Source organism: Anomaloglossus baeobatrachus, chromosome 1, assembly GCF_048569485.1.
Source record: "Anomaloglossus baeobatrachus isolate aAnoBae1 chromosome 1, aAnoBae1.hap1, whole genome shotgun sequence".
Classification (NCBI taxonomy): Eukaryota; Metazoa; Chordata; class Amphibia; order Anura; family Aromobatidae; genus Anomaloglossus; species Anomaloglossus baeobatrachus.
The window spans coordinates 428026463-428052548 of NC_134353.1; the positions used below are offsets into that span (position 1 = coordinate 428026463).

The window sequence follows — 26086 nt, forward strand, 5'->3', positions numbered from 1 at the left end:
GCATCTAGAATGTATGGGCAGATTCCAGGTTACTCCAACAGTCAATCACAGATGCCCATTCTCCGTGACCGCGTCTGTGTTGGGTCCCTCACACATATAGTAGTGTATAAATAAATTAAAAAAAATGACAGTGCTCCACAGTATTTTTTATTATCAGCGCAGATAAAGCGGACTGCTACAGGTTACCACCCCATTTGCCTGGCTTTACCTTGGCTGGCAATAAAAATACAGGAATCACCCAGCACTCTCCCAACAGGAACACTTCAGCTGCATGGAAATACATGCAGCCGACCCGTTCCTGTCGGGACAGTGTGTGCCGTGCCGGGTGATGCGAGACTTGCACAGTGACCGTCAAAGTTCAATCAAGTCCATGAGCCATGGACTCGGGTGAACCCTGACATCACCACGAACATGGCCGAAAACAGCCGAAGACTGACAAGTGACGAACAGTGCAGTGAATACCCCCGGAAGTTAACAGGACCATCCATGACGTCATAGCCACTTGACCAGTCTGTAAGCAAGTGTTTGTACAACATTCACACCAGACTGGTCACGTGGCCGTGACGTCATTATTAGATGCCGAAGCGGCCGGGAGAGTCTGCAGGACGTGTCGCGGGACCTGTAACTATAATAATGTTGTTTAATAATGTGGGGTTTTTTTGGGTTTTTTTTTTTACAGCCCCTGGACCTGAACTGTAACACGAGCTTCCCAGGAAAGTTCGTGTGCACCGAACACTATGTGTTTGGTACAGACCCGGAACTTTACAATTCAGGTTCGCCCATCACAATTGCCCGCTATTAAAGAAAATATTTACTGCGCCCTACAATCCTGCCCACCTGTCTGCACTGAAGCCGGCACAGAGAGGTGGGTGGGATTATGGCCATGGGGAGCAGGGAATATTCATGTTCTTTAAAAGCAGGTACACGTGTTCGCACTATGGTGGCTGGGGCGATAAGTGTGTCCGCTGTTAAAAAAAAAAAAATGCATATTCAATGCTTCCCACACCAATAGTCTGGGCATGTGGAGCAGTGAATATTCATCTTGGATTAGCTGGCAGCTGATATCAAAGTGCAACTGTGTGATCATGGCAGCGACCTCATGCGCTGCCCCACTTACATGGTGAAGGAAGCTGCCAGCATCAGAAAGGGACGGCATTCACAAGGAGGAGAGAAGGGAAGGCGGGGGTAGAATGGTTTAATTTTTGTGTGTGTGTGGCATAACATAAGGCATATACACCAAGTTGGGCCCATGTGGGTGGGACACGGATGTGGGACATACATACCAGGATGGGGGGGGGACATACCAGGATGGTAACATACAGTATATATCTGGAATGGACCTAGGATGAGGGACTTAAGTACAGAATTGGGGGCTATTACTCCCATAACAGTGTCAGCTGCAGACTCTTTCACATCTCCATCCCAGTAACAGTGAATAACTATTCACTTTCTTTGTCGCTCCTAATTGGGAGACCCAGACAATTGGGTGTATAGCTACTGCCTCCGGAGGCCACACAAAGTATTACACTTAAAAGTGTAAGGCCCCTCCCCTTCTGGCTATACACCCCCCCGTGGGATCACGGGCTCCTCAGTTTTATGCTTTGTGCGAAGGAGGTCAGACATGCACGCATAGCTCCACTGTTTAGTCAGCAGCAGCTGCTGACTATGTCGGATGGAAGAAAAGAGGGCCCATACGGGGGCCCCCAGCATGCTCCCTTCTCACCCCACTTGCGGTCGGCGGTGTTTGTTAAGGTTGAGGTACCCATTGCGGGTACGGAGGCTGGAGCCCACATGCTGATTCCTTCCCCATCCCCATTAGGGCTCTGGGTGAAGTGGGACTTGACCGGTCTCCGGGCACTGAGACCGTGCTCCATCCACAGCCCCTGGAGGATCTGCTGGATACGGAGCGGAGTTTCCTCAGGGACAGGACCCTGCTTCATTAAGGTACTCCGTGTCCCCGTGCTTACCGCACGCACACTGCAGCATTGCTGGGTGTGTTAGTGCGCCGGGGTAAACAGCGCTGCTGCGCTTGTGCCGTTACTCACTACAGCTCTGCTGAGTGAGGAGACTTAGTACGATCGGCCGATCCGGCCGCTGGGGTCAGTGTTTACTGCGTCGCGGCTGGGATTTGTGGTGCGCCGGGGACTTCCGCGCTGGCCGTGCATATATGACGGCCGCGCTAGATTACTACAGTCCCCGGCTTTTGCGGCCTAGTTCGTATCGTTCCCGCCCCCAGACCAGCCAGTCAGGAGGAGGGCGGGACGCTGTACAGACCAGCAGCGCTAAGAGCTGGAGTCTGTTTTACATACTCCAGCCCTCACACTAGACACAGTGGGACGCAGTTTCCCGCACTTTTGTTTGTGGCACGCCCACGGTCCGCCCCTCTTCACAGGACGCCGGCAGCCATTCCTGCCTGCACGCTGAGCTGCAGAGGGGAGGCTGGGAGACCCAGACAAGGGATTCTACGACCTCACACCCGCTTTTCAGCGGGCGGTAAGCAGCCCTCAAGGGCTCTCCCCCACTTGTGCCATAGTGTACTTTGTATTTTGTGCTGGCAATACTTTACACTGTACGGTCGCTGGTGATTTTCTGCTATATACCCTCCTTAGATTCTCAAGGAGACAACAGCATGTCGTCCGCAAAAAGCAAAAGTGCCAAGGCACGGACTTTATGTGCTGCCTGTACCGCATGTGGGGCTGCTCTACCGGCAGGTTCCACTGACCCCCATTGTGTGCAGTGCTCGGCCCCTGTGGCAATTGCTCAGCCGGGGCCTCTGCTAGAGGTGACCCAGGGAGAACCACCTGTGAATGCTGTCCAGGTGACAGGGACGGAGTTTGCAGCTTTTGCTGACAGATTGTCTATGACTATGTCTAAAACTCTTGAAACATTGCAGTCTAGACCAGTAACTCAGACCATGGGCACTGTTGGTACATTGCCCCCTGGTCCCCCTCAGCTGGAACACTTCCTAGCTCCGGGGGTGTCACATGCACCCCAGGGTGACGGCTCTGACTCGGACGACAGTCCCAGACAACCTAAGCGGGCTCGCTATGAGCGACCCTCAACTTCATCACACTGGTCAGGGTCCCAGCGGGACGACTCTCTGTGTGATGAGGCGGATGTAACTGATCAGGATTCTGATACTGGGGCCGCTCTCAATCTAGATACCCCGGATGGTGACGCCATAGTGAATGATCTTATAGCGTCCATCAATAAGATGTTAGATATTTCTCCACAAGCTCCTCCTGCGGAGGAGGCAGCTTCACAGCAGGAGAAATTCCATTTCAGGTATCCCAAGCGTAAATTAAGCACTTTTCTGGACCACTCTGACTTTAGAGACGCAATCCAGAAACACCACGCTTATCCAGATAAGCGTTTCTCCAAACGGCTTAAAGATACGCGCTATCCTTTTCCCCCTGACGTGGTCAAGGGCTGGACACAGTGTCCCAAGGTGGACCCTCCAATCTCCAGGCTTGCAGCCAGATCTCTAGTTGCAGTGGAAGATGGGGCGGCACTTAAAGATGCCACTGACAGACAGATGGAGCTCTGGTTAAAATCCATCTATGAAGCTATTGGAGCGTCGTTGGCGCCAGCATTCGCAGCCGTATGGGCACTCCAAGCTATTTCAGCTGGCCTTACACAGGTCGACACGGTCACACGTACATCTGCTCCGCAGGTGGCACCATTGACCTCTCAAATGTCTGCATTCGCGTCTTACGCGATTAATGCTGTCCTAGACTCTACGAGCCGTACGGCGGTGGCGTCAGCCAACTCCGTGGTTTTACGCAGAGCCCTGTGGTTGAGAGAATGGAAGGCAGATTCTTCTTCCAAGAAGTGCTTAACCAGTTTGCCTTTTTCTCGTGACCGATTGTTTGGTGAGCGTTTGGATGAAATCATTAAACACTCCCAGGGTGAGGATTCAGCCTTACCGCAACCCAGACAAAACAAACCCCAACAGAGGAGGGGACAGTCTGGTTTTCGGTCCTTTCGAGGCTCAGGCAGGTCCCAATTCTACTCGTCCAAAAGGACTCAAAAGGATCAGAGGAGCTCAGATTCTTGGCGGACTCAATCATGCCCAAAAAAGCCAGCCGGAAGAACCGTTACCAAGACGGCTTCCTCATGACTTTCAGTCTCCTCTCTCCGCATCCTTGGTCGGTGGCAGGCTCTCCCGCTTTGGCGACATTTGGCTGTCACAGGTTAAAGACCGTTGGGTGAGAGACATTCTGTCTCACTGGTACAGGATAGAGTTCAGCTCTCATCCTCCAACTCGTTTCTTCAGAACTTCTCCACCGCCCGACCGAGCCGATGCTCTGCTGCAAGCGGTGTCCGCTCTAAAGGCGGAAGGAGTGGTGACTTCCGTTCCTCTTCAGGAACAAGGCCACGGTTTTTACTCCAATTTGTTTGTGGTGCCAAAGAAAGACGGGTCGTTCCGTCCCGTCCTGGATCTAAAGCTGCTCAACAAACACGTAAAAACCAGGAGGTTCCGGGTGGAATCTCTCCGCTCCGTTATCGCCTCAATGTCTCAAGGAGATTTCCTAGCATCAATAGACATCAAGGATGCTTATCTCCACGTGCCGATTGCACCAGAACATCAGCGTTTTCTACGCTTCGTTATAGGAAGCGAACACCTGCAGTTCGTAGCTCTACCTTTCGGGCTGGCGACAGCCCCTCGGGTCTTCACCAAGGTCATGGCAGCAGTAGTAGCAGTCCTGCACTCGCAAGGTCACTCTGTGATCCCGTATTTAGACGATCTACTTATCAAGGCACCCTCTCAAGAGGCATGCCAACACAGCCTGAACGTGGCACTGAAGACTCTCCAGAGTTTCGGGTGGATCATCAACTTTTCAAAGTCAAATCTAACCCCGACCCAATCACTAATATATCTTGGCATGGAGTTTCATACTCTCTCAGCGATAGTGAAACTTCCACTGGACAAACAGTGCTCGCTACAGACAGGGGTGCAATCTCTCCTGCAGGGCCAGTCGCACCCCTTGAGGCGCCTCATGCACTTCCTAGGGAAGATGGTAGCAGCAATGGAAGCAGTTCCTTTTGCGCAGTTTCATCTGCGTCCATTACAATGGGACATTCTCCGCCAATGGGACGGGAAGTCGACGTCCCTCGACAGGGAGGTCTCCCTCTCTCAGGCAGCCAAGGAATCTCTCCGGTGGTGGCTTCTTCCCACCTCATTGTCAAAAGGAAAGTCGTTCCTACCCCCATCCTGGGCGGTGGTCACGACAGATGCGAGTCTATCAGGGTGGGGAGCAGTGTTTCTCCACCACAGGGCTCAAGGTACGTGGACTCGGAAAGAGTCCACCCTTCAGATCAATGTTCTGGAAATCAGAGCAGTCTATCTTGCCCTACAAGCCTTCCAACAGTGGCTGGAAGGCAAGCAGATCCGAGTTCAGTCGGACAACTCCACAGCGGTGGCATACATCAACCACCAAGGGGGAACACGCAGTCGGCAAGCCTTCCAGGAAGTCCGGCGGATTCTGACGTGGGTGGAAGACACGGCATCCACCATATCCGCAGTCCACATCCCAGGCGTAGAAAACTGGGAAGCAGACTTTCTCAGTCGCCAGGGCATGGACGCAGGGGAATGGTCCCTTCACCCGGACGTGTTTCAGGAGATCTGTCGCCGCTGGGGGATGCCGGACGTCGACCTGATGGCGTCACGGCACAACAACAAAGTCCCGGTTTTCATGGCACGGTCTCACAATCACCGAGCTCTGGCGGCAGACGCCTTAGTTCAAGATTGGTCGCAGTTCCGGCTACCGTATGTGTCCCCACCTCTGGCATTGTTGCCCAGAGTGCTCCGCAAAATCAGGTCCGACTGCCGCCGCGCCATTCTCGTCGCTCCAGACTGGCCAAGGAGGTCGTGGTACCCGGATCTGTGGCACCTCACGGTAGGCCATCCGTGGGCACTACCAGACCGTCCAGACTTGCTGTCTCAAGGGCCGTTTTTCCATCTGAATTCTGCGGCCCTGAACCTGACTGTGTGGCCATTGAGTCCTGGATCCTAGCGGCCTCAGGTTTATCTCATGAAGTGGTTGCCACCATGAGACAGGCTAGGAAGCCATCCTCCGCCAAGATCTACCACAGGACGTGGAGGATATTCCTATCTTGGTGCTCTGCTCAGGGAGTTTCTCCCTGGCCTTTTGCATTGCCTACTTTTCTTTCCTTCCTGCAGTCTGGGTTGGAAAAAGGTTTGTCGCTTGGCTCCCTTAAAGGTCAAGTCTCCGCGCTATCCGTATTTTTTCAGAAACGCCTGGCGCGACTTCCTCAGGTACGCACGTTCCTGCAAGGGGTTTGTCATATCGTCCCCCCTTACAAGCGGCCGTTGGAGCCCTGGGACCTGAACAAGGTTCTAATTGCTCTCCAGAAGCCGCCTTTCGAGCCTATGAAGGAGGTTTCCCTTTCTCGTCTTTCACAGAAAGTGGCCTTTCTAGTGGCGGTCACGTCTCTTCGGAGAGTGTCCGAGCTGGCGGCGTTATCATGCAGATCTCCATTCCTGGTGTTTCACCAGGACAAGGTAGTTCTGCGTCCAATTCCAGAATTTCTTCCCAAGGTGGTATCTTCCTTTCATCTCAATCAAGATATCACTTTACCGTCTTTGTGTCCGCATCCAGTTCACCAATTTGAAAAGGGTTTGCATTTATTGGATCTGGTGAGAGCACTCAGGATCTACATTTCCCGCACGGCGTCTCTGCGCCGCTCGGATGCACTCTTTGTCCTTGTCGCTGGTCAGCGTAAAGGGTCGCAAGCTTCCAAATCCACCCTTGCGCGGTGGATCAAGGAACCAATTCTTCACACCTACCGTTCGGCTGGGCTTCCGATTCCATCAGGGCTGAAGGCCCATTCTACCAGAGCCGTGGGTGCGTCCTGGGCATTACGGCACCAGGCTACGGCTCAGCAGGTGTGCCAGGCGGCTACCTGGTCGAGTCTGCACACTTTTACCAAGCATTATCAGGTGCATACCTACGCTTCGGCGGATGCCGGCCTAGGTAGACAAGTCCTTCAGGCGGCGGTGGCTCACCTGTAGGAAAGGGCTGTTTGACGGCCCTATCACGAGGTATTCTTTTACCCACCCAGGGACTGCTTTTGGACGTCCCAATTGTCTGGGTCTCCCAATTAGGAGCGACAAAGAAGAAGGGAATTTTGTTTACTTACCGTAAATTCCTTTTCTTCTAGCTCCAATTGGGAGACCCAGCACCCGCCCTGTTTTCTTAGGAAGTTTGTTTTTTTCGGGTGCACATGTTGTTCATGTTGAACAGTTCAGTTCTCCGAGGCTGTTTCTCGGGTTGAATTTGTATTTAAAACAGTTATTGGCTTTCCTCCTTCTTGCTTTTGCACTAAAACTGAGGAGCCCGTGATCCCACGGGGGGGTGTATAGCCAGAAGGGGAGGGGCCTTACACTTTTAAGTGTAATACTTTGTGTGGCCTCCGGAGGCAGTAGCTATACACCCAATTGTCTGGGTCTCCCAATTGGAGCTAGAAGAAAAGGAATTTACGGTAAGTAAACAAAATTCCCTTCATTTGCATGAAAAGTACAGCTTTTGGGTTACTCGCTACTGAATATTTCCCATAGACTTACATTGCGCCCGCTATTCGTAACGACTGTACTCTCTAACAGCATACGAATTTTTAACTAATCGCTCAACACTGGATATTGTACTTGTATCACAGTGAAGTCCAGTTCCAATGCATGCAGCAGGAGCTATGCTGCATTTATGTAGATGGCACGGGCAAAACTTTTTTTCTAATATATGATTGTTGTACGTATACCCTCTTTCACTTGTAGAGCACCATGGAATAAATGGCGCTATAATAATAAATAATAATATACAACTAGTACCCTTGAAGGCTAGGACATTAAATATAGAAATAAAAATTTGTTAATCTTGAAACCTCTATGAAAAATTGTATTGTTCTTACATAAACACTCATTTTTCAAAACCTGCCATCCAAAAAAGATTAAAGCAACACTTCAGATTTTTTTTGCCTCATTTCACTGCTGGAGTGGTGATTTAACCCCTTAACGACCCATGACATACTGGGTACGTCATGGATCGTGTGCCGGTAAGCCCCGCCCCCTGCCGCCGGCGGCGATCCGCGCACATATCAGCTGCTATCAACAGCTGACATGTGTGCCTGCTAGCCGCGGGTGGAATCGCTTCCACCCGCGGCCATTAACCCCTTACATTTCGCTGCCAAAATCTGGCAGCAATATGTATATGGGCGCCGCCATGACAAGTCACTTACCCCCCCTCCCACCGGAAGTCACGTGACATGATTACGTGACTTTCGGTGGTTGCCATGGTAGCACAGGGTCATGTGATGACGCCTGTAGCTAACATGACTCACTTCCTCTCAATGCCGGAATACAGCCGGCATTGAAAGTAAAGCAGCAAATCTGCAGTTCTCAGCTCTGTAGCTGAGATCTGCAGATAGCGATCAGCAATCCGATCGCTCTGCACTATAGCCCCCTAGGGGGACTAGTAAAATAAAAAGTAAAAAAAAAAAAAAAAGTTTTAAAAAATAAAAAAAACCCTAAAAGTTCAAATCACCCCCCTTTCACCCCATTGAAAATTAAAGGGTTAAAAAAATAAAAAAAATACACATATTTGGTATCGCCGCGTTCAGAAATGCCTGATCTATCAAAATATAAAATCAATGAATCTGATCAGTAAACGGCGTAGCGGCAAAAAAATTCCAAACGCCAAAATTACGTTTTTTGGTCGCCGCAAATTTTGCGCAAAATGCAATAACAGGCGATCAAAACGTAGCATCTGCGCAAAAATGGTACCGTTAAAAACATCAGGTCGAGACGCAAAAACTAAGCCATCACTGAGCCTCAGATCCCGAAAAATGAGAACGCTACGGGTTTTGGAAAATGGCGCAAAACGTGCGCCACTCTTTTTGGACAAGCTTGTGAATTTTTTTTAACCCCTTAGATACAAGTAAACCTATAAATGTTTGGTGTCTACAAACTCGAACTGACCTGAGGCATTACAAACATACCTCAGTTTTACCATATAGTGAACACAGTGAATAAAATATCCCAAAAACTATTGTACGATCACACTTTTTTTGCAATTTTTCCGCACTTTTTTTGCAGTTTTCTAGTACACTATATGGTAAAACTTATGGTTTCATTTAAAAGTACAACTCGTCCCGCAAAAAACAAGCCTTCATATGGCAAGATTGATGGAAAAATAAAAAAGTTACGCCTCTCGGAAGAAGGGGAGCAAAAAACAAACGCAAAAACGGAAAGTGCCCAGGGGCTGAAGGGGTTAAATGCACGTTCCTTTCCCATATTATACTTGCCTGTCGCCGTCTTTATCGCCGTATTTATTATGTAAAGGGATCCGGTCACCAGATTTGATGACTATAGGCTGTGGCCCCCACCGGTGGGCTCTTATATACAGCATGTTAGAAAGCTGTATATAAGAGCCCAGGCCGCTATGTAGAACGTAAAAATCACTTTATAATACTCACCTAACGGTCGGTGTGGTGCACACTGGTCAGATGGGCGTGTTGAGCAGGGCAGATCAAAGTATTATAATAGTGTGCCTGCGCAGGACTGGAGAGTGTGCATGACGTAGAATGCGTCATGCACACAGGCTTCAGGAGAACGAAGATGGCCGAAAGAGGAGGCGCCAACACCAGAGAAAGGAGACGCCCACATGGCTTAACTCCACCGCAGCGATTGTTTTAGGTAAGTATTATAAAGTGCTTTTTACGTTCTACACAGCGGCCTGGGCTCTTATATAGGGCATGTTAGAATGCTGTATATACAGTAAGAGCTCGGTGGTGGTGGTTGCAGCTTATAGGCACCAAATCTGCTGACCAGTTCCCTTTAAGGTCGTGTGTATAGTTATTAGGGCTGGGAAGAAGAAGTTAGTTTACCATACTACCACTTATTTTTCTCCTATAAGCCACGCAAAAAATAATAAAAAAAAAAAAAATAAATGACATGGCTCTTCCTTATGCTATGCTCAAATCGGCATAGTCTACATATACAGAGTGCATGCCAAACAGGGCTATGAACTGTACTTTTGATATACGCTTGGCACGTACATGACATTATACCATACTTTCTCACTCTATAGGCATCCGGGTGTATGCACAGAAATCATATGGAAACCTAAGCAAGAGCTACCTTAATGATGACCAAACACAGATGTAAGTTGGAATTTCAACGACTGGTCTTTTTTAGGAATGGAGATAAACAAACAGTCATATAAATTTTGGTTTTGGATCTCTAACAATAGTGCTCAGTCGAGCTAAGTGTTTCTATATATGACGGAGTCAGAAAAAACACATCAGCCGATATATCTAATGTGTATGGGGTGGGGGTTGCGCAAATCATAAAATGGCATATGTTTGACTTTGCTTGATCTTTTCTTAACCACCCTCCCCCCCCCCCCCCAAAAAAAATAAAAAAAATAAGCAGACTGCAGATTTCTTTCTAAAAATTAAGCTGATCATGTGCATTTATTTGTGTGTATAGAGGGAAGTCACATCTTGCTTACAAATTCCTAGCTTCTGGCTCTCTAATGTACAGTATATTTGTGCATAGGTATCTTGATGGAGAGGCTGATTTGGAAATGTTAACCTCTTATTAAAGTCTTTTAGCAGCTACGAGGGGCTGCTGATAAGTCTTTGGCTTTACCCAGAAAGAAACAAGATAGAATGATGAAACTTAACATTTATTTCACATACTCTCCACTGATGTCAATACACTTCTTACATTGGTATTGCAAGTTCTGGAAGCCTAGCAAAAAGAAGGATTTCGGTTGTGCCTCAAACCAGGCATCCATAGCAGCCATGGCATCAGAAATGGTGTGAAATTTGGTCCCTTGAGGTGTTTCTTTAGGTTTGGAAACAGATGATGATCGGAGGGAGCTAGAATAAGGAGTAAAGTGGGTGGTCAATCAGCTGGGTGGTCAATCAAGCCCAGCCTTGCCAGTTTTGCCATGGTCGCTTGTGCAGTGTCAGCGGAGGCGTTGTCTTGCAGGAACAAGATTCCTTTGGACAGCTTGCCGCGCCTTTTGAGCTGCCTTCAATTGGTCCAAAAGTTCAATGTAATACTTTGCATTGATGGTGAAACCCTTTTGAAGGTAGTCCACTAGCACCACGCCCTCCTTATCCAAGAAAACACAGACGTCATCACCTTCGTGACTAATTTTGACACCCTGAACTTCTTTGGACAAGAAGAACCACTGTGCCTCAACTCTTGACTGCTCCTTGTTTTCAGGGTCATACAAATAAATCCAGGTCTCATCCATAGTGACCAGTCGATCCAGGAAGTTCTTATCAGTCTGGAAACGCTGACAAATTGACTGGGAAATTTTCACTCGCATGCTTCTCTGATCTGTTGTCAAACATTGGGGACCCACTTTGCAGATAGCTTCCTCTTGTCCAAATGTTCATGGATAATGACACAAACACGTTCACGGTAAATCCCCATGTTGTCTGCTATTGCTTTAGCTGAAACTCATCGATTCTCCAGTAGGAGATTGTGCACAGCATCGACGATCTCCGGAACAACAATCACTCTCGGTCGTCCAGGACGTTCCTGATCATTGGTGCTGAGGTGGCCAGTTTTAAATTTGGCAACCCAGTTCTTAACTCTGGAATATGAAGGGCACTGATCCACCAATGTCTTGACATAACACCATGAATAAACTTCACTGACTTTCCTTGCAGAAACAAGAATGTTATCACTCCTCTGCTCTGTTGCTGTGAATATCGCATTAGACTCCGCCATTTTGTTTTCCGGCGTGCATAGAACTGTTGCCATAAGCAACAAACACAATTTTGAAAACATATATTAGACACAAGGCTTTCATGTGATGTAACATTCGTTACTATAGAAACAAACAAAAAAAAAAAAAATCACAAAGACTTATCAGCAGCCCCTCCATTTTTTTTTTTCTCCCCTTCTTCCGTGAGCTGTAACATGTTTATTTTTCCGTCAATCTTGCCATATAAGGGCTTGTTTTTTGCGGGACGAGCTATACTTTTAAATGAAATCATAAGTCTTACCATATAGTGTACTGGAAAACAGCAAAGTGCGGAAAAACTGCAAAAGGTGTGATTGCACAATAGTTTTTGGGATATTTTATTCACCATGTTCACTATATGATAAAAGTGATGTGTTGGTGTGATGTGTCAGGTCGGTACGAGTTTGAAGATACCAAATATGTATAGGTTTACTTTTATCTATAGGGTTAAAAAAATTCACAAGTTTGACCAAAAAAAGTGGCGCACTTTTTGCACCATTTTCCGAAACTCGTAGCATTCTCATTATTCGGGATCTATGGCTCAGTTATGGCTTATTTTTGAACTTTTAGCCTTTGTTGTTTTGTTTTTTTTTTAATTTAAAACTTGTTTTTTAACTTTTTATTTTACTAGCCCCTTTAGGGGATTATAATGATCAGCAGTCTGATCGCTCTTCCGTTTCTCCAGATCACAGCTACACAGCTGAGATCTGGAAAAAAGCAGCTCTCCTGTCACACACTGCAGTCTGCCGGCAGTGAGAGAAAGTGGCTCATGATAGCTACAGGAGTCATCACATGACCCTGTGCTACCATGGTAACCACTGGAAGTCACGTGATCGCGTCACACAACTTCCGATGGGGGTTGGTAAGTTATCCTCATGGCGGCGCGCTGATACATCTCTCTTTCAGAATTTGACAAAGATGTAAGGGGTTAATAGGCGCAGGTAGAACAAGATTTCACTAGCAGGCACACGTCAGCTGTTGAAATCAGCTGACATGTCCGCGGATCGCCGCAAACTGCCCACGGCAGCCCCCCCAGGATTAACCTCACACGATCCTTTATGTACCCAGTGCGTGTCGTGAAGAGGTTAAAGGGAACCTGTCAGGTCCCAAGTGCACACAGAACCATGAGCAGCTCTGGGGGCATATCTAGAATCCCTGCCTAACTGTCCCAGCATTTACTAGCATTTATAAACAGATTTTTAGAGTAAGCATTTTTAAAGATCGTTTATGAGATGCTATTGAGGGCTGTGACTAGTCATAGGGGCGTTAGTTCCCTGGCTAGTCGGCCCACTTAACAGGTTATCATGCCCCTATGGCAGCGTGAGAAAAGCGGAGCATGTGTGTGCTTTTTAACAGTCAGCTTTCAGCTTCTTTGATGCTGGATGCATCCATACCTAGCTTTCATAGACGCTCACAGTTCATAATCTGAAGTCGTCCACACTTCCGATCACGCGCTCTCTCTGAAGCCGGGTACACAAAAATCTGGCATCCAAGAAGCTCTGTATTGCACTGTCATAACACTGGGCATTGCAAAGTAGATGTTCACATCCACAGGGGCGAACCTCTATGCTTAGAGGGACGACTAGCCAGGAAATTTCGCCCCCTTGGACAAGTCCCTGTGCTTATTAACATCTCAAACGATCTTTAGAAACTTTTTCTAAAGATATGTTTTTGTAGGCTACTATATGCTGTGATTATAGATATGCACCCAGAACTGCTCATGGCTCTGGGTACACTGGGGACCTGACAGGTTCACTTTGAAAGGTCTTTGTATGGAAGCTATTTCTTAGACATCTCTTATGAGAAATCTATAAAAGTGGTATTACCAAATTTATAACATATCAACAGGAAATGCCATTCGTGTCTAACAAAAATAGGATCAATTCCTATGTGGAAAATAAAGGTCCAAACATTTTGGGGTGGTTGCATAGCCCACCATACAAGTGGATAGGAAAGCCTGCAGTATGTGGCAGCAACCCTGATCTGTTGACTGCCAGGTCTCTTCCTATGTACAAGCGAGGGATAGACCTGTCAAGTTTCTGCCGCAGCCCTGGGAAGACATTCAAAGTCTAAATTTCTCCAAAACACCACAGCATGAATTGAACACTGACTGTTATCGTAGTCATATACCTTTCACTTTGAAATGTTGTGACGCTTTAAAGAAAAAACATACTTTAAAAAGCTGGCCAAGGACTATGCATCTTTGATAACCACTACGAGGGCAGATCATCAATGGGTTCTTCCTGCTTTCCTACGCATGCCTCCTACATCTTGTTGGCTTTTCAGAATATACAGTGCCTACAAGTAGTATTCAACCCCCTGCAGATTTAGCAGGTTTACACATTCGGAATTAACTTGGCATTGTGACATTTGGACTGTAGATCAGCCTGGAAGTGTGAAATGCACTGCAGCAAAAAAGAATGTTATTTCTTTTTTTATTTTTTTTTTTTTAAATTGTGAAAAGTTTATTCAGAGGGTCATTTATTATTCAACCCCTCAAACCACCAGAATTCTGTTTGGTTCCCCTAAAGTATTAAGAAGTATTTCAGGCACAAAGAACAATGAGCTTCACATGTTTGGATAAATTATCTCTTTTTCCAGCCTTTTCTGACTAATTAAGACCCTCCCCAAACTTGTGAACAGCACTCATACTTGGTCAACATGGGAAAGACAAAGGAGGATTCCAAGGCCATCAGAGACAGGATCGTGGAGGGTCACAAGGCTGGCAAGGGGTACAAAACCCTTTCCAAGGAGTTGGGCCTACCTGTCTCCACTGTTGGGAGCATCATCCGGAAGTGGAAGGCTTATGGAACTACTGTTAGCCTTCCACGGCCTGGACAGCCTTTGAAAGTTTCCACCCGTGCCGAGGCCAGGCTTGTCCAAAGAATCAAAGCTAACCCAAGGACAACAAGGAAGGAGCTCCGGGAAGATCTCATGGCAGTGGGGACATTGGTTTCAGTCAATACCATAAGTAACATACTCCACCGCAATGGTCTCCGTTCCAGACGAGCCCGTAAGGTACCTTTACTTTCAAAGCGTCATGTCAAGGCTCGTCTACAGTTTGCTCATGATCACTTGGAGGACTCTGAGACAGACTGGTTCAAGGTTCTCTGGTCTGATGAGACCAAGATCGAGATATTTGGTGCCAACCACACACGTGACGTTTGGATACTGGATGGCACTGCATACGACCCCAAGAATACCATCCCTACAGTCAAGCATGGTGGTGGCAGCATCATGCTGTGGGGCTGTTTCTCAGCCAAGGGGCCTGGCCATCTCGTCCGCATCCATGGGAAGATGGATAGCACGGCCTACCTGGAGATTTTGGCCAAGAACCTCCGCTCCTCCATCAAGGATCTTAAGATGGGTCGTCATTTCATCTTCCAACAAGACAACGACCCAAAGCACACAGCCAAGAGAACCAAGGCCTGGTTCAAGAGGGAAAAAATCAAGGTGTTGCAGTGGCCTAGTCAGTCTCCTGACCTTAACCCAATTGAAAACTTGTGGAAGGAGCTCAAGATTAAAGTCCACATGAGACACCCAAAGAACCTAGATAACTTGGAGAAGATCTGCATGGAGGAGTGGGCCAAGATAACTCCAGAGACCTGTGCCGGCCTGATCAGGTCTTATAAAAGACTATTATTAGCTGTAATTGCAAACAAGGGTTATTCCACAAAATATTAAACCTAGGGGTTGAATAATAATTGACCCACACTTTTATGTTGAAAATTTATTAAAATTTAACTGAGCAACATAACTTGTTGGTTTGTAAGATTTATGTATCTGTTAATAAATCCTGCTCTTGTTTGAAGTTTGCAGGCTCTAACTTATTTGCATCTTATCAAACCTGCTAAATCTGCAGGGGGTTGAATACTACTTGTAGGCACTGTATATAGCATGGCTGCAATAATGCCCCATGGTTCAGGCAGCAAGAATGTCATGACCGGTCACTTAAGCCCAGACTACTTCTTTAGTAGTTCATATTTTCTTTGCTTGTTCTAGTTGTACATCATAATTACAATACAGATTTAATATGGATTGAGTTGAATAAACAGCACTTACAGATGACGGAAGTCCTGGGGGCACCTTTCGAACTTTTTTAGGTTGCACATCTGCATGAAAATAAAGTTATATGGTAACTAACATGAATGGAAGAGTTTCCAAAACATTTACGCAAACCAAGTGAAAATTACCGTATTTTTCGTTTTATAAGACACACCCCAAATTTAGAGATATAAAAAATAAATAAAAATGGGGTCCGTTTTATACTCCGGTGTTGTCTTACCAGAGGGGTGTCAGCGGTAGTGGAGTGGGGTCACAGGAGGCAGAGGCTGTACTAGCAGCGACAGCGGACAGACTGGGACACTCATCGCACAGCCACCGCAGTCCGCACAGCCACCGCAGTTCGCACAGCCACCCGCCCGGAGTAACAACCAGCAGGCCACCCACCCGCACAGAGGCAGCTGGCACAGACAGGCACCCGGCCGACAGCACGCACCCGGCCGCTGCACAGACAGCCCACGTGGTAAGCTATATTCAGATTTTAAGATGCACCCCTTATTTTCCTCCCAAATTTCTGGGAGGAAAAAAGGTGTCTTATATTACTGTATTTTTCGGATTATAACTGAAGTTGCAGATAGTTAAGCTGCTAATTCTGCGGTTTTCCAGAAAGGTCACACAACAGAAGCATTATACAACCCCATACCTGCACAGTGGAACAAATCAGCACAGATTTCAGGGCATCTAGATAACTAGAATTTGCACATCTAACAAAATGGGATAATTACCAAGTTATGACATTTGAATAAATAAAATAAAAATCTATACCAAGGTTGCCATCTCCTGGACGCCGCCGTGAGCCGCTTTGGTATGAATAATAATGAGCAGCTCCTTTTCCTCCACTGGGCGAAAGTGCATTGGGGCTATTTATACCCAAATCACCAGGCAAAAATCCAGGCTTAAAGAGAAGGGGTAAAAAAAAATAATTTTTTTTTACAGAATGTCAAAGAAAAATTAATTTAAACCAATTGTCTGGACTTGTGTAATAATATTTGTAGGATAGGTCATCAATATGTGATCAATGGGGGTGTGACACTTGGCAGTCCCACCAAATCAGCTGTTCCCAGTGGCGCCCCTGGCCATTAGTGCTTAATTGCACAGCCCAGCTCCATCAACTACTTAGTGGCAGTAGCAGGATACTGCAGATCTGCCCTCTATTTGAATCGATAGGTATTGGATGTGCAGTGCCAGCCTTGGACACTACACAGCAGTCGGGGCTGTGAAGCTCCGCAACTGACAACTTATGGCCACCAGCAGCACTGGGAATAGCAGATCAGTGGGTGAGCCTGATGTCTCAGCCAAACTGGTCTGCTCGATGACGTACCTTAAGTATAGGCCATCAATTTAAGTGTCTGTCAGGCCTTTAAACTCTAAGTCACATACCTTATATTTACTAAAACTATTTGCATAGTTAAAAGGGAACTTGCACTGGCAACAGTTTAATAACTGGAAACCTGATTACATTATTCCTTCCCAATTAAAATTCCAAATTATCCTTTCCATGTACCACTGCATCCCAGCACACCTCTTAAAATTATCTTTACTCACTATTCTACAGCATGGTACTCTGCATTGAGCAGTTGAATGGGCATGTACAGGCCAATCGGTACCTGCAGCAGACGCACTAACATGACCCTATATATTGAAGGCAGAGAAGTCGAGTTACTGAGCTCACTACAGGCACTGAGGTTAGTCTGTACATGACCACTACACCGCTTGGTATGATGGGCATGTATTGTCCAGTCAGGGAGCCTGCAGTGGAGTCACTAACCGGACTCCATCAATTGAAGACAAAGCAGGCTGGGTTACTAAATTCACTGCAGGTGCTGAGGTTGGTCTGTGCACACCATGCATAAAAAAAAGCAAAAAAAAAAAATATGCTGTTACGGAGCTCCATTATCAGAAAGCTAAAGATATTGGAAAAAGGCATTTAAAAAAATAAATCTTAATTTATTTTGACCACTAAATTAAAAATAATAGAAGTTTGGTGTGTCTATACTTGAATGGACCTGGGGGGAATAATTTATAAAAAAAAAAAAAAAAAAAATCAATCACACATCCAGGTGATTTTTACCCACACAATGAATGCTGTAAATATGATAAACCATGGTAGTATAGCGCATATATATATTTTTTTTTATTTAATTAAATTATTTTCTAGGTTTCTTTTTGTACATTATATGGCAAAGTGAATGATATACTGTATATTTCAGAATTACAACTTGTCCCACAAAAAAAAAAGTCCCAAATTTAAAAATAATGATGGAAAATAGAGTTATAGCTCTTAAAAATGTGAAAAAATGAAAGGGTGAAAAAAAAAAAATACCCAGGAGTAGAGAGGGTTAATAAAGTATTTTTGAAAAACCCCTTTAAGGCTGGGGCCACATGGCTCATTAATGTGAGTGAATCGCATGACACTCGGCTCCCGCTCTGCTGGAGTGCAAGCAGAGTGTTATGCCACTGATGCGATCCTGCGATCCCAGCACAGCTACGTAGGAGAGGGAGGGATTAATCTTCCTATCTCCTCCATTATCAGCTGATGCATATATCGCACTGCACTCCACTGTAATGTGAGTGCAATGCGATGTTTGTATGGGTGTGAGAGAAAACAAATCAAATTCCGCCTGCAGTATGTGGCAATTGTATTCTTGGTCCGATTAGGGCTGAGAAAAAAAAAAAATGCTCATGGGAGCGGCCTCAGAGTGACATTGGTCCGAGTGGAATGCGATTTTTTATCGCATTCCACTCGCTCCGATTTACTCGCCATGTGTGCTCAGCCTAATACTATTGGATGTGGCAGTATTAATCTTTATTCTGAAGGCGATCATGTTTGTTTAGCAGTAACTCTAAAAGGCAAAGAATTCTTTCAGACCTACTATGGCCCAAACAAATTTGCAGAAAAACACAGCTACCGGGCGGTTGTACGATATGGGATATGAATATGTATATTTTTCTTGGATTCCTATTTGACATGCCAATTTTCATGCATGTGTTCAATCTGTTTTCTCTCATGAATTGAACAAAAGACTATTCTAGTCTATGGGGCTGTTAAGATTTTCATACAGATGTTAATCATAGACATGTCCACTTTTGATCCTAGCTACATATGAAAACTTACGCATTCACGTCAAAGGGTCAGTGAAGAAATCGAATAGCTTTTCATATTAGTTTTTTGAATGATGTGTTTATTATGAATAACTGATTATCTAGATACTGCAAAACTGAAGTCTAAAATCTTAGTGTGCCTGCACCTGCCCTGTGTGGAGCAGGCTCAGCTCCTAAGCTCATGCTATATACCGGCACCATGACATATTAGGCTATGTGCGCACGTAGCGCTCTGCCCTGCAGAAATTTCTGCAGCGATTTGAACAGCACATGTGCGCTTTAAATTGCTGCATAAAGAGTCCTAATAAAAAAAAAAAAAAAAAAAAAAAAGGCTGATTTCATGCGCTCTGACTGCAGCCCCTCCCGTAGACAGAGCGGGGGATGCAGGCAGAGCGCAGGAAAGAAGTGACATGTCACTTCTTAGAACGCGCGCTTCGGGCAGCAGCCGATAATACACCACGTGCGCACGTCCCCAGCATAATCTTCACAGATTACGCTGGGGACGCAGGACGCATACAGTTACGCTGCGGTGCAGATCGCAGTGTAACTGCATGCAAATACGCAACGTGCGCACACAGCCTTAGCATGTCATGAGACGGGAACAGGGTAAATTGCCACCAGATGTCAAGGAAATTGCCCTGAGAACTAAAAAAGACAAAAAATAAATAACAGTGGTTCACATATTTTTATTTTACATGTGATAGTAGCGCGACAGTACTGCAGTCGGATGGTTGGGGGGTGCAAAGTGCCAGACCAATTTGATATTTGTTAATGATTGTAAGGATAGGCCATCAATGTGACCCCAGAAAACCACAAATAACCAGGATACGGTCTGTAAATTACTAGTCACATTTCATATTTAAATTATTTTGTATTGTATCATTTGACCAAGGGTTGAACATAGAAACCTGAATTTGTTTTGAGGAATCGGCAACTTGAAATTTTTACACCGCTCCAAATTCCCCACACTTCCATCTCCACTGAAAGCTGCAAGGCTGGTCCCACACTCCGTGTCAACTGGATTTTCAATTCATGTGGGTCAGTGCAATGGTGCATATCATTTACTTATGTGGTAGCTTAAGTAAAGTAAAATGTATTTACATGGTAAGTTTGTGTCAAACACTACACTGATATCTAGAATTTTATGCAAAGATATGTACACAATTGAACGTTTCACTTATTTGCCATTTACACGTAACCCCACTGACTTCACATTGCAGCCCAGTAAAAATCACGCGTTTGCAATGATTCTCTCCAATCTTAAGGGGATAAAAATGCCAGAAGATTCACCCTGCGTGAATTCACATAAGGGCAGAAAACTTAACTGCATGTTATGGGTTTTTTTTCTTCTACAGACACAAACCCAATAGCCTGTACATAATCAATACCTGATTCATTCCAGCCATTCCGGAATCTCTGCCAAATGTAGTGTACGATGGTCGCTCATTTTTCCCTGAAATACATACAATCAGCACATAGGCAATCACATCCTAAAGCTTTGGAAACACATAGTGAATTTACAATGGATAGGATTTGTTACATTGCAGCCTAAATTTAAATGGATATTTTCTTCCATCTTCGGGAGTAAACCTCTGCCTATACTCCCAGCATCCTGGTTGCTGGACCAGAATCACGACTGCATTGAGGGTGCCAACTATGAGCGCTCTCAAATGCGTTTGGCAGATACCCTGAAGCTGGTTGGAGCAAGCGATCCAATCAACTTTAGAGCAGCACTTCCAGGTAGGCCAAGAGCAGGCTCCCTGCCTAGGAAATACTCCACCTCCGATAGGTCACTGAGTACCTCTGCAGTCTAAGCAACAAGCAGTATACAATAGATTAAATAGTCTCTTATCTTGAAAACTGAACGGCAATCTCTATGATACATGATCATAACATAGCAAATATTACCACACCAGGAGGACAGACAAGACCCATTCCAAGCCGGTTTTATTCCTGTAACAATAGGTGGTAAGAAAATGCAAATTGGCAAGGTCTAAACCATCCTATGAAAATAGAGCTCACTGTTTTGGGTGGTTAGGAGCATTGGCAATAGTAATCTAAAGGAAGAGTCATTTGTATCTTTGTTCCTGGGTCCTATAATCTCTACGTACTCCAGTGCTATACACTGTAGTACACAGCACTGTTCCCAAATCCCTGCATTTTTAAAGGGACTGTCAACACAAGATCACTGTTCATACCAAGCACAGGTGATTGGTGCATCATGGCGGGGGCTAATCATTTGAATACAGTATCTCTCCTGTTTTCACTCCATCCATCTCCACCGGCTTTATGAAGCCGGAGCTGTCAACCATAGAAAAAGGGGGGACGGTGGAGATAGAGGGAAAACAAGCATATGGGATGGTGTATATAAATGATTAGCCCCGCCATGAAGCACCCATGCTTGGTATGAACAGTGATTCTGTACAGATGGAGTCCCTTAAAAGCTACATGATAATCTAAAGACGGGAGATACATCTCAATTTAGGAGAAGTTCTTCGCTGTCAACAATCTTACCCGCAAGTCCTGATGACAGGAAGGTTGTAGATGACAAACTGCCTTCATGTGATGGTAGATCCCGATGTTCCCCATAATGACTAGTGTCACCATAACCCTGAGAGTACATAAGATAGCAATTAGGACTGATGTTAAATTTAACATACTAGAAGCATATTAATTTACTGTATTGAATAATATGATGCAAAGGAATGACATTGTGTTAGTATATAAGCATTTATGCCCGTTATATAGGTCATGCATAGTGGCTCAGTGGTTAGCACTGAAATCTTGTAGCTCTGTGGTTCAGGGTTCAAATCCCATCAAGGACAACATCTACAAGGAGTTTGTATGTTTACCCTTTGTTTGTGTGGCTTTCCTCCCAAGCTTCAAAGACATACTGAGAGGATTTAGATTGTGAGTCCCAATGGGGACATTGATGATCAAGTCTGTAAAGCGCTGTGAAATTAATAGATCTATATAAGCGAATAAAATAATGCGCAATTCAAAAAGATCTACTTACTCTGCCCTGGTCAAACGTGGATCCATTATGATCATTTGTTGTCCATGACCCAGAGCCAGTTCGTTCTTCCATACCTGAAAGAAGGAAAGAAATAAAAAGAATGCAGGTAAAGCACTCCTCTATGGGATACAAGAATCCAAATTTATAGCTGGTGACAGCAAATGACCTCAGTAAATTGATCGCTGCGGCTACAGTGTGCAGTCATGTTCTGTGGCCGCACGCTGTGCCTTCACCATGTATGTAGCAGAGCTGGAATCATCGTTTGACCTTGAGTGAATTATGTTTGACCTACAAGGGGTGTTTTTGGAATTAGTAAATGCGTGAAAGAGGGTGCTTTTTTGTATTTTATTTCAAATAAAATAATTTTCGGTGTTTGCGTTTATTTCTTTTCACTTACAGATTAGTAATGGGGGGGGCCTCACAGAACCTAAAAAATTACTAATCTAGTGCTTAATGGCAGCTGTGAGCTGTCATTAACCCCTTATTGCCACCACACCAGGGCAATTGGGATGAGCAGGGTAAAAAGTTCTGGGATTGCGTTATCTAATGGATGCGACAATTCTGGGCGGCTGCAGGCTGCTACTTTAAGGCTGGGGCCGTGGCCCAATAACCATGGGCCTCCCTAGCCTGAGAATACCAGCCCACAGCTGTCATCTTTATCATAGCTGGGTATCAAAACTGGGTGGATTACCAGTTTGTTTTTTAAATTATTTAAATAATAATAAAAAAAAAAAAAGCCGCCTGTGGCTCCTCTTATTTTGGTACACAGCCAAGATGAGCGCAGTACTGGGGCTGCAGCAGTTTGCTTTATGTGTGCTGGGTATCATAATATGGGGGGATAATAAGCCAATTTTATTTATTTTACACCAATATAGATACACACAGCGTCCGTGATTGAAAGCAGTCAGACACTGTCACACAGGGTGGAGGTGCAGTCTGACTGCAACCAACCAATCCTGGACGCCGGCGGAAGCAGTGTATATGTAGGAGGTTAATGATTGGCCCCAGAAATAGTGTGAGCCGCCCTTCAAGAACAGTGGGATGCCATGCCTCAGCAGGCAATAACTCAACTTGTGAACAACATGAGATGTCTATCAAGCAGAACTTGATGTTCAAAACCACATGACAAGTTGAGACATTGACAGTTTGGGAGTGTTATACCCACCACTGTTGGCTTTCATTTAAATAAATTGTTTGAGATGAGGAAATCACCTTTGCATGCTTCTACTTAAATGTCCTACATTCATGATAAAATATCACTGTAGAGTGAACATTTTACATACATTTCACCAGAAAGCCAAACAGCCCTAACTTTTTGTGAGCAGTGTATATACCAGGAAGGACGACATATACACCAGGATGGGGGGGGACACATATCTGGAAAGTATGGGGGACATTAGTACAAAATTGGGGGACATTACCCTCAAAACAGTGTCAGCAGCAGTTCCCACTCGTAACACAGCGTCATGACCACATTTTTTTGTTTCAAATTTTTATTTATTTTCCTCCACTAAAACTTAGGTTTGCGTCTTACAGTCCACAAAATACAGTATATATTGGAAACCCCCCAAAAAGTAATAACATTTTAGAAATCGCACTCCTCACTCAACTGCTATCAGGTAGTTTATGTTAACACTGAATGGGACTTTAAGGCCTTGTGCGCACACTGCGGTTTTACCTGCAGTTTGACCCGCGGTTTTGCTGCAGAAATTTCTTGAGAAATGTTTGAAATCTTTCTGCAGACATTTCCCAGCAAAACCTATGGGGAAAAAAATAGCTGTGCGCACACTGCGTTTTTGTCTCAAGAAAATTCTTTGAGCAGAATTTCTTGAGAAAATTTGAGAAAATGTGCATGTCACTTCTTTTCCGCAGGTACCTGCGGTATTACACTCCATTCACTGTAATGTAATGGCGAAATACCGGGGGTATACTGCAGGTAGAAATTGATGTGCGGTATATCCCCGGTATAGCCGCGGTTTACCTGCGGTAATGCTCATCACTGCCTGCGGTTTTGCAGGAAGTGATGTCATTATGACAGAAGAGGAAGAGGAAGCGGAGCAGCGTAAACACACACGTCACACTCCCTGGACGCAGCACAGAAGCACTTCCCGTGTGACCTCTGTCGGGTGCCCGTGCAGTCTATGTCCCGCTCCAGCCCCGCCGCTGCCAGCACAGCAGTGTCAGTGTCTGCCCGCAGTGTCAGCAGCTTGTCACGCTGCAGTGCTGGCAGCTGCGGGGATGATGATCGCTGCTGTCAGGAAGTTAGATGAGATCATTACCTGCTGTGACGATCTCCTGCCTTCTGACGTCAGCGCTGTCACTGCCGTCTATGCCCGTCTCGCAGGCGGCCAGAGACTGTCACTAGCGGTGACGTCACGGGCTCTCGCGATACTGATGAGAATGCAGCGGGCATAGAAGTCAGTGACAGCGCTGACGTCAGCAGTGCAGGAGATCACAGCAGGTAATGATCTCATCTAACCTCCTGAAGTCAGCGCTCGTCATCCCCTGCAGTGACCTGGGCTATTGATGTTAGCTCAGGTCACTGCATTGCTCTCCCAGCCAATGGGGAACATTCTGTTCTTCATTGACTGGGACAGTGACTATGGTATGGATCGCCGTGGGACCCCCTTATTGGATTACACCGGACGTGGAATTGATTGTTCGTTTTAATAAATTGGTGAAAGAGGGAATGTTTTGGGGAGTGTTTTTTCAAATAAACCTTTTTTTGTTGTCTATTTTTTATTTCTTACTGACTGGGTTGGTGATGTCGGGTATCTGATAGATGCGTGACATCACTAACCCCAGGGCTTGATGCCAGGTGACATTACACATCTGGCATTAACCCCATATATTACCCAGTTTGCCACCGCACCAGGGCAACGGGATGAGTTGGGGCGAAGCACCAGGATTGGCATGTCTAATGGATGCGCCACTTCTGGGGCGGCTGCGCGCCTGCTATTTTTAGGCTGGGGAGTGTCCAATAACAGTGGACCTCCCTAGTCTGAGAATACCAGACCACAGCTGTCTGCTTTACCTTGGCTGGTGATCCAATTTGGGGGGGACCCCACGTTTTTTGTTTTAAATTATTTAATGTAAAATGACAGCGTGGGGTGCCCTCTGTTTTGGATTACCAGCCAAGGTGAAGCTGCCAGCTGTGGTCTGCAGGCTGCAGCCATCTGCTTTACCCTAGCTGGCTACAAAAGATGGGGGACCCCACATCATTTTTTTTTTTATTTAATTTTTTGGCTAAATACAATGCTAGGCACCCTTTAGTGCCACATGAAAATCACTAAAGGGTGCCAGCGTAGAATATGCAGGGAGGTGGGACATTATATATGTCTTTCTCATCTATCCATCTCTATCTATTCATCTATCCCTCTATCCATTATCTATCGATTATCTATTATCTATATTATTTATTGCAGTTACAGCATAAAAAAAAACCCGCCGGGACCAACCTGCGGAAAAAACGCGTCAAAACCGCGGCAAAAAAATGCATGCGTTTTTCCCGCGGTTTTGGTGCGTTTTTTTTTACCACGGGTGCGGTAATCTTCAACTCCCAGAAGTTTCTCAAGAAATTTTCTTGAGAACAATCAATTTTCTAGTGCGCAGATAGCCTTAAGGAATAAATGCAAATTGGCATGACAGGAAAGAAAAACGTTATTTTTACCACCTATATGTTGCTAACATCTGAACAGGTCACTGTAGGTGGAAGACTTATGCCGTTAATTGGCTGTAAATTGCCATGGCTACTATAGAGACCACACAATCACAGGATGCCGATGGGGTTAATTGGCCATGGTTGGTGCCAACACTGATCGTGACTGACGCAGCAGTGTCGGCTATAGTATACAGTTACTGCGTTTTCACCTGTTGGGGGGTACTATTCACTTATATCTCAGGTCAGTTTAAAGTAGTATTGGTGGTCACTAAAGGGTAAAATGATCATATACTACACTATAATTGTCTCTAAACAAATACTAGTCCAATAGTTGATTGATAAGCAAAAAGGAGAAAAAAACGAGACTTTGAATCCCATTCCAAAAAAATAAAAAAGATAGGACTGAGCGCTTCACGTTTCAGATGGAAAGTGCTCTCTTTCTTAAAGGAAAACGGCTACTTG

At 45.5% G+C, this 26086-nt stretch overlaps 1 protein-coding gene across 5 annotated transcripts in view; it reads right to left on the minus strand.

Moving 5' to 3' along the window:
• The window catches only part of TCF3 (transcription factor 3), a 246785-nt gene that overhangs the window by 75929 nt on the left and 144770 nt on the right, over positions 1 to 26086 (minus strand). For all 5 annotated transcript variants that reach the window (XR_012754630.1, XM_075352621.1, XM_075352618.1 and 2 more), the window contains 5 exons: positions 21964 to 22037; positions 21462 to 21558; positions 20336 to 20400; positions 16611 to 16740; positions 15846 to 15895 (listed from right to left, as the gene is read on the minus strand). Coding sequence is in view for 4 of the 5 variants with exons in the window: in XM_075352621.1 (XP_075208736.1) it covers positions 15846 to 15895; positions 16611 to 16740; positions 20336 to 20400; positions 21462 to 21558; positions 21964 to 22037 (416 nt within the window). In the remaining variant the exon portion in view is untranslated. The remainder of the gene's footprint in view (positions 1 to 15845; positions 15896 to 16610; positions 16741 to 20335; positions 20401 to 21461; positions 21559 to 21963; positions 22038 to 26086) is intronic.